At 36.6% G+C, this 9,665-nt stretch overlaps 2 protein-coding genes across 3 annotated transcripts in view; both read right to left on the reverse strand.

Annotated features, from left to right (window-relative positions):
- Positions 1-8,278, reverse strand: part of LOC107581752 (protein PTHB1-like) — a 131,868-nt gene extending 123,590 nt beyond the window's left edge. Inside the window, exons 1-2 of the mRNA XM_016267403.1 lie at positions 8,257-8,278; positions 6,962-7,102 (exon numbers count right to left, since the gene is read on the reverse strand). Of these exons, the coding sequence (XP_016122889.1) occupies positions 6,962-7,102; positions 8,257-8,278 (163 nt within the window). The remainder of the gene's footprint in view (positions 1-6,961; positions 7,103-8,256) is intronic.
- Positions 6,813-9,665, reverse strand: part of LOC107581692 (protein PTHB1-like) — a 42,317-nt gene continuing 39,464 nt past the window's right edge. The window contains exons 14-15 of one of the 2 annotated variants that reach the window (XM_016267313.1): positions 8,257-8,271; positions 6,813-7,102 (exon numbers count right to left, since the gene is read on the reverse strand). The gene's annotated coding sequence lies outside the window, so the exon portion shown is untranslated. The remainder of the gene's footprint in view (positions 7,103-8,256; positions 8,272-9,665) is intronic. The other variant, XM_016267314.1, reaches the window with a different exon arrangement.

Here is a 9,665-nt window from a genome sequence, read left to right on the forward strand (position 1 = left end):
GTAAAGCGGCCCTGTTCTTCATTGCGTGTAATTTTTTTTTTTTTTTTTTTACCTCTGCACTCCATCTGATATGTACTTGATTTGGCAGCTACTTAATGTCATTGCTTGATTTAGAGTTCAAAACACTGTCGCTATAACATTTCTGCAGTCATGCATCCATGTTGGCTTAATCCTTATTACGTTTTGGTTGTCACTTCCACACTCACTAACATACCTGCAAATTGTTCACTTTTCAGTGAAATTAGCCGTTTTGAATAAAAATGTGTCATTTATGTGAATAGTCTAGATCCGAAGAGTTTATTTGGGGGGGGGGGGGGGGGGGGGGGGGGGGTGTGAAAGTGTGCATTTATGTGTGTTCATGAAAGACAGACAGAAGAAAGGGAGGGAGCGAGAGAGAGAGAGAGAGCAAGATGTCGATCAACACTGGCACCACAACAAAACTTTCATTACAGGATTTGACTGACCTCTTTGTTGTGGAAATACACAACCATGGTGGCTCTTTCACCTAATAATGTACCTGATTCTTAAATTCCCAGCACCAGTTTACAAATATCGACACAGTTTTACCACAAGTTCATACACTGGCGCATTGGCATTCTTCAAGAGACTTTGAAGAACTTTCAGATAACTACAACAACTGTCACTCAAGTATAGAGGATAGGTTTTCTTTCTGAGATTACTCTACATGTTGTTTTTCCTTCTTTGTCTCCAAACAGAGAGTTTTTCTTTGCTGCTGTCACCATGTGCTTGTCTTTATGAAGCAGATTTCAAAACATTTTCTTTAAGTCATTCAAGTCAGTTCAGTTCAAGTTACTGTCATAAAATGAACATTTCATAAAATCTATTTCTGAGTGACAAGGATATTCCACATGAAAATGTAGGGCAGGATTTGATGTTAACCATGAGAAACAGAGTGAATGGAGAAAAGTGGTCTTTATATGACAGCTGATTGGAGTTGGGCTTTTGGGCTTGGTGATGTCAGTCAAAAAGAAAAGCCACTTTGGAGGCGCAGGACGTTAATACAATTCGAAATGGAATAACATGGACGTTAATACAATTCGAAATATTTCCTTGGAATAACATTAAAATTAGGGCTGGGCAAGTTAACGCGTTATTGTCGCATTAATGCATTAATTGATTAACGCAGACAATTATTTTATCGCGTGTTAACGTAGTTTTTTATTATTATGAAAGTCCGATGCTCACTGGCTCTGAATACACATACATACACATACAAACATACAAACCATGGGTCACAGGAGGGGTGGGGTTTGATCAGTAGGCTACTGGCTTGGGATGGGTGCCATCACGCGTCTCAACCAACGAGAGAGCATATGGGGTGGGCCTAAGACTGCAGCAGCGCTCACATGAAGCGCTAACGACTTCATAAGTGGGAAACAGGAAGTTTCTGATAGCACGTGAAGACAGCAGAGAATAAGTGCTCTCGCTCAACACAGTGGAGTGCATCGTTTTGTTAACTTTGTGGTTTATTATTTTGAGTCGATGGGGATGCAGTAACACACAGCGCCTTTCACAATATATTGCTTTACAGGTCTATCACTTTTGCCGCTCAGAAATGTTCACGCAATCATTCTGCGTGTATCAGAAGCACTCACACTCACTGATCTATATATAACTGAACCGCGCTCTGGCCCACTTCCAACCGAGCGTGGCACGGAGTGATCACACTAGTCAAACGAACCGGGCTTTGGGGGTCAGACGCGCTCGGGCACAGTTAAGATTGCCTAGTGTACACCCTTATTCTCCCGCATCCCGCACACGAGTCTCTACCCACCCGCACCAGCACTCGCCCATCAAGTGTTGTCCCGCGCTGCACTCTGCTGCGTTGGGTCCCGGCTCGCGATAGTGCAGGTCTCTACTCGGAAGGTGTCTGTTATAATGTTATGATGGAGGCACTGGACTCTGAGCATAACTTGTGAACAAACTATAAAATATTTTCTATAAAAACGTTAATGCCCTGGCAGTGGTAAATAGTTTCTTTTATATTTAATTTGATTACATTAATGTTATAAACTGAGATTTACAATAAATATTTTAACTGCTACTACGTAAATGGAATACTGCTGTAAAAACCAGCTGTTTGCAGCTGTTTGCTGTTTGCAAACCAAATGTTATTGCACTTTTGTTCATATAGCAGTACTTTTAAATGAAAAAGTGCATAATACACTTCTTTTGAATTCATTATTTGTGCATAACAATGTAATTAATTGTGATTAATCGCAGAAAATCATACAATTAATCGCGATTAAAAAATGTAATCGTTGCCCAGTACTAATTTAAATATAACTAGAAAGGTGATTTATATAACTAGATCAAATATAACTAGAAAAGTGTTTAGAAATAAAGTCAGAATATTTTATCTCAAATCTGAAGTACTCATTTTCTAAAGCAATTTTAAAGAGTGGCACTTAACTGACAAATAATAATAATAATAATAATTCAAATACTCCAAGATTACTAAAACACGAATACAAAAGACACAAAAACAGACCAAAAGACACACACACACACAAATCATTGAGTAGGACTAGGACACAAAGAGAACAGTTGAGTTTTTAAAAGTATTCAGAAACCTCAAAACATATTTTTCACAGTTCTTGATCAGTAGAACCTGTGCCAACACTGGCATCTTCAGGGCATGGTTTTAATAACATACATCAAGTTTTGTCTCAATAGAGCATTTAAAAGATAAAATCTCACTTCCTGTTTGACACTGTCAAAGTAGATTATTTTTAGTTTTAATAAAATGATACTCTAAATAAGAAACTAAAACTGCCAGTATGTGGCGGTAAATGTCTTAATGGATAAGTCATTGAGTCATTCATTCATTCGATTCGTTCAAACTGCTGATTCATTTATGAATTAAGTAAATGGCGCTCTTTATGAATGGGCCATTGAATCATTGGTTCACCCGTTCGTTCAAAACACGGATTCATTCAGAAACGAATCACCACTGTGTGATGCTCGAAGACACACAACAGTTCCGCTTTGGCTTTATACAGTAGGTAATATTTGCATTGGCAAAATTGAGCAAAAACAAGTTTTTGGAGTTCTTATTTCATTAAATAAAGTTCTTATTTAATGAAATGCTATATAAATTCTATATCACATTTGCACTCATGCTATTTGGGACTAAAACAGCACTCGTTGCTTGTGTGATATTGCTTAACTATATCATATTATATAAATATGAGACTAACTCAAACGGGCATTTTTGCCCCGATCTCTTGAATTTTAGGGGCATATAACTGCATTCTTTCGGCTACTTCATGCAGTGAGTTGTTGCCCTGCATCATGTTTGTCATGAATCCAATGTATAGGTGTGTTCGACTTGAAGCAGCGCTGCGCAGATTGATCGGTATATGACATCAAAGTACCACAAGAGCCATTAATGCCTTAAATCGACAGACCTAATATTTTCCTTACATTTTTTCAGAAAAAAAATTACATGTCCTTTTTTAATGAAACTTAAGACAAGTTGGAGCTTATCCTAACTTCTAAAATCTTCTTAAGTTTTGTCTTTAGAACAATCTTAAGAAAAAAGATTAGAACTTTCTTTAGAAATGCTTTTGGAAATACAAGGAAGTTAGGAAAAAGCAGTAAAAAAAGAATATTATTCTTAAGAATGTTTTGCTAATCTGGCCCGTAAGATGTAATAACTAAAATTCGGAAACAGTTGTGCAAGTATTCAATGGGCAAATGCTCTTTAAATGCAATTAGTAATTTACTGTATAAATGTATTATTATGTATTATACAGTGGAGATTAAAATTAGAGAACAATCTATAAATACTTGATTTTTTTCTGAAATATTGTTAATCTTCATCGCTCAAAATTTGAAGAAATATTAGCTGTGGGTATACCACTGTTATGCTAACATGTTTTACAAAATAACCAAGGCATTTCAATAAAAACTTTTTTTTTTGTGGAAAACACAGTGATCAAAATTAGAAAACAGTAACCACTGTAGCACGAAAGAAGACTACAACTTAGCCATAACTTTGTTGCCAAGGATTTTCCAGAGATTTTTAACTGGATTTAGATCAGGACTCTGGGACGGCCATTAGCTTCAAGGAACTGATTTACCCGTTTTGCAGTGTGACAGGGACATTGTCTTGCATGAAAATTGCAGGCTGATTGGGAGATGCTTGCAGGGAAGGAACTGCATGTTGCTGAAGGAGGTTCTGATAAACATTTGCATTCACCTGCCATGTAGCTGTAAAAGAGGCAGAAAACATCCCCCAAAGCATAACACTTCCTCCTCCACCATTTACTGACTTCTTTCCATCAGACCCAAATAAATTAAACTCACTAAAGTGAACTTCGGGCCAGTCCTCCTCTCTCTACACAACATGCTCCTTAGCAAATGTGAGTCTAGCCTTTTGATTCTTTTTGCTGATGAGAGGCTTGGTCACTGCAGAGTGCGCTTTCAGTCCGACTTCTCTTAAACATGCCGAGACAGATCCTTACCCTGTTCAGCACTGAACTGGCAAGCAATTCCAGCTGCAGTGTTGAACCCATTCCCTACTGAAAGTCTCCACATTATCCTGTCTTCTCGTGCAATTGTCTTACGTGGACGACCAGCCTTTTTGGGGGACTTGAATGAATTAGTGTTATTGTAAAGCTGCAATATTGCAGAAATCACAGATTTGGAATGACCAACTTCTCTTACAGTGACTGAAAGGATCATCTCTTTGGCCTTCATCTGGACCACCTCCTGTTGCAGGGTTTCAGTCACCTTAGAGAAGCCCGCCATCTTGCAATCACAGTGAAAATTAGAGGAATGCTGCCAGTTAAATAGGGTTTGTCATATAATGAAGGAAATTAGCAACAGGTGCCAGATTAACACCAATAACGTGGAGGTATCTGTAACTGTTCTCTAATTTTGATCTGAGTTCTTTTTTAAATATCCCATTTAAGTTTTTTATACTGTGCTTCAGAATACAATTAATTTGTGAAATATGCTTTAAAAAACTGCCCTTCTACTCCTGTTAGCATAAGTTCAAATAGGACTAAACAGTGACCTTGAAATTTAGGACATTTTAGGTTTCTCTCTAATTTTGATCTCTCTCTCTCTCTCTCTCTATATATCTCTCTCTCTCTATATATATATATATAAGTATTTAGTCAGCCACCAAATTTCTGGCTCTCACAGACTTGTAACTTCTTCTTTAAGAGGCTCCTCTGTCCTCCACTGGTTACCTGTATTAATGGCATCTGTTTGAACTCGTTATCAGTATAAAAGACATCTGTCCACAACCTCAAACAGTCACACTCCAAACTCCACCATGGCCACGACCAAAGAGCTGTCAAAGGACACCAGAAACAAAATTGTAGACCTGCACCAGGCTGGGAAGACTGAATCTGCAATAGGTAAGCAGCTTTGTGTGAAGAAATCAACTGTGGGAGCAATTATTAGAAAATGGAAGACATACAAGACCACTGATAATCTCCCTCGATCTGGGGCTCCACGCAAGATCTCACCCTGTGGGGTCAAAATGATCACAAGAACTGTGAGCAAAAATCCCAGAACCACACGGGGGGACCTAGTGAATGACCTGCAGAGAGCTGGGACCAAAGTAACAAAGGCTACCATCAGTAACACACTGCGCTGCCAGGGACTCAAATCCTGCAGTGCCAGATGTGTCCCCCTGCTTAAGCCAGTACATGTCCAGGCCTGTCTGAAGTTTGCTAGAGAGCATTTGGATGATCCAGAAGAGGATTGGGAGAATGTCATATGGTCAGATGAAACCAAAATATAACTTTTTGGTAAAAACTCAACTTGAGGAGAAAGAATGCTGAGTTGCATCCAAAGACTACCATACCTACTGTGAAGCATGGGGGTGGAAATATCATGCTTTGGGGCTGTTTTTCTGCAAAGGGACCAGGACGACTGATCCGTGTAAACGAACGAATGAATGGGGCCATGTATCGTGAGATTTTGAGTGAAAACCTCCTTCCATCAGCAAGGGCATTGAAGATGAAACGTGGCTGGGTCTTTCAGCATGACAATGATCCCAAACACACCGCCCGGGCAACGAAGGAGTGGCTTCGTAAGAAGCATTTCAAGGTCCTGGAGTGGCCTAGCCAGTCTCCAGATCTCAACTCCATAGAAAATCTTTGGAGGGAGTTGAAAATCCGTGTTGCCCAGCGACAGCCCCAAAACATTACTGCTCTAGAGGAGATCTGCATGGAGGAATGGGCCAAAATACCAGCAACAGTGTGTGAAAACCTTGTGAAGACTTACAGAAAACGTTTGACCTCTGTCATTGCCAACAAAGGGTATATAACAAAGTATTGAGATGAAATTTTGTTATTGACCAAATACTTATTTTCCACCATAATTTGCAAATAAATTCTTTAAAAATCCTACAATGTGATTTTCTTGATTTTTTGTTTTCTCATTTTGTCTCTCATAGTTGAGGTATACCTATGATGAAAATTACAGACCTCTCTCATCTTTTTAAGTGGGAGAACTTGCACAATTGGTGGCTGACTAAATACTTTTTTTCCCCACTGTATATATATATTTTTTTTATTTTATATTTTTTCCACAATAAAGGCCCTTACAACTGACAGCCTTACACTACACCCATTAAATATCTGCCACACGAGTAGAAATGTACAATGTTTAACAATATATAAAAAAATATACATTTATCTTTGCTGAAGTGAGACCCAAGGTATGCAAACTTTTACATATGTTGCCTGTTGTAGCACCCCCAGTGGCAAACTAATGAATCTGTAAAATTAGTAGTTCAACCCATGACTCTTAAAATAGTAGTGCTGGTAATTGACATAGAGATTATGGTTAATGGTTGACTTTTTGGCAAGGAAGCTTGAGGTGACGTGTTGCAATGTGTTTTTGTATGATTCATCCATAATTTCCAGAGATGGCTGGACTGAAATAGAATTAGAATAAATAAGTTTGGTTGTGGTACCTGGGAAGACTTCACTGAGGTTGACAGGAGGTTTGTTGGTGTCCACAGTGATCTTGTACTTGGCATTTTTGATAGCTGAGGAGGGGTAGCACACTAACCGAAGAGGCAGGTTGAATTTACACTGAGATACTCGAGGGATTCCTGACAGAGTGAGCGCAAACACAAAGACAAGTCATTACACAAAAGACAAGAACCACTCAAACACACACTGAACTGTAAAAAGTTTCATCTTCAGACTAGTCTTCAAAAATGTCAGCCAAAATTGACTGAACAAGTCTTATTGGAAATAAGGATGAGGCAGAGGAGACTCTCTGAGAGTTTGAAGAAAAGAATATAAGATCAGTGCTGCTGAAAAAATAAACAAGTACCTATGTACTGTTCACAAACACATGGGATAATTATATGTTGAGTAGATGAGTGCATCAGGAGTTTCAGTAATGCTTTCCTGTTATTTTTGTTAAGGTAATCTAAACCTGTACTGTAGGGGCATGCGCCACTGATCTAATGTCATACTTGAGAGCAGGGTTTCCTTTCAGCTTGGTTCTGAACATCATTTCTTAATGTGCTTTGAGTCTACCTTGCATTTGGGAAGCCAATGTGTGCTAGGTACACTTTAATTAATATATTCACATAATTTCCAACATTTTTGTGGGCAGAGGTTAACAGCATTTCAATATTCCGCCGAAATAAAAGCTTGAATTTGAAATGTTAAAATCTTGAGGTTTTGAATGTGAAGAATTTAAGAATCAAGACTTGATGTAATTTTTTTTTTTTTTTTTAAAATTTCCAATTTTTTTTTTCTTTCTTCATTTTTTTGGGGGGGGGGCAAGTCACACAGCCCTACGCAGTACATAAAAACAACTTAATAAATAAACACTTACTAAAAAAAAAGATGAAATATTTTATCGGTTTACTTGCATGTTTTGACCATTAACCGACATCAGAAAACTGTGAACATGCAAATGTGTTGTTAAATTATTGAAATATTAATTTAAAATCTCAAAGTTTATGTCTAAGGGATTTGGATGACAAAAAAGTTTTGAGCAAAGAAGGACATGACATACTTTCCTGTCTGTCAGATGGGAAATAAAAGCACCTGCATGATGCTGTCACCCCTACCCCCTACTGGACACGTCAACTACTGCAGTGAATGTGTATTAGAAATGCCCTGTGCTTTGTGTGTATATTTATGAACATGTTTGCATATTAAAGTGTTTGCCTACAGCTGAACATATGCGATCACATCTGATGATAGGAAACATATATCCTGTTCTGAGGTCCTTTCTGTCACTCACCTGCAGGGTTGAGCTCTGACATGGGTGGCAGCAAGAAAGAGGAGCAGAATATCTGAATTACACATTCACACTGACACATGAATCATACTACAGAGGAGCAGTCAGGGGTGACTGTAGTACAGAAAAAAAACTGATACAGTAATATACTGTAGTATCATACAGTTCCATAGTATATAAACATTCAAATTTTAAAGAAACAGAAGACAAACATCCACAATTAAAAATACAGTTAAAACCGTACTAGTGAGAAATATTATTACAATTTAAAAAAATGGGGCAAGATATAAAAAAATATATATATAATAATAATAATATATTTATTTAGCAAGGATGCATAAAATGTATCTAAAGTGGCAGTAAAGAAATGTATAATATTACAATATTATATTAAATAAATGCTGTTCTAGATTCTTTTGATGAATTTCTATTCATCAGTCATGGCTAAAAACTCAGCTTTGCCCTCATAGGAAGAAATTACAACTTACATTTTATTCAGAGAGAAAACATTTATTTTTAATTGTAATAATATTTCACAATGTAACTGTTTTACTGCATTTTAAAATATCACTTCAATATATATATATATATATATTAGTGCTGTCAATCGATTACAAAAATCCCACCTAACAATAAAGTTTTTAAATATACTTTAATAAAGACCGTATATATCTTTTTTTTATATTTGTTTAATGGCATCTTTTTTTATGACTGAAGGTCAGTATCAGGGAAAAACTGTAAAAGATCTAACCGGCCATTTCATGTAATTTTACAATAAAATGCTGTTAATTATAACATTTTTAAAAGTAAAAAAAGAACAAATCAACGTATAATTTACAGTAAAAAACTGTAAACTGATATTCCCAGAATTCCCTGCGTGACACTCCACATTTGAAAGCATTTTGTTGAAATAATCATGTTTTTAAATAGTTTTGTCATGTTTGTTATCAGTTATGTAGATGTGGGTTTATGTTACATCTTCTGTTGTTTAATGAATGTTTATTGCATTATTTAAGTGTCGTGTGTGAGTTATCATGCTGGTGTTTAGTGTTTGCGTGAATGACTCTGTGTGCCCTCTATATATTATGGAATGCCAATCCTGCCATAATTATAAATAAATAAAGAAATGTACAAAGAAATGTAAAAAAAGCAAAAATAAATAATCATTTATCATTTTATTTCCTTATTTATGTTTTTTTTTTTTTTTTACACATTTATTATTTTTTATATTTTTTTATACATTTATTTATTTCCACTTTTATTTATTTTCACATTTATGTACCGTATTGACCCGAATATAAGACGATGTTTTTTTCTTGGCAATACATCTGAAAAAACGCGGTCGTCTTATATTCAGGGTCTAGACTTTGACATGTCAATAATACACCCACAACAATAGGTGGCGCCAAATA

This window comes from Sinocyclocheilus grahami, unplaced genomic scaffold, assembly GCF_001515645.1.
Source record: "Sinocyclocheilus grahami isolate Dianchi unplaced genomic scaffold, SAMN03320097.WGS_v1.1 scaffold37.1, whole genome shotgun sequence".
In the NCBI taxonomy this organism is placed as follows: Eukaryota; Metazoa; Chordata; class Actinopteri; order Cypriniformes; family Cyprinidae; genus Sinocyclocheilus; species Sinocyclocheilus grahami.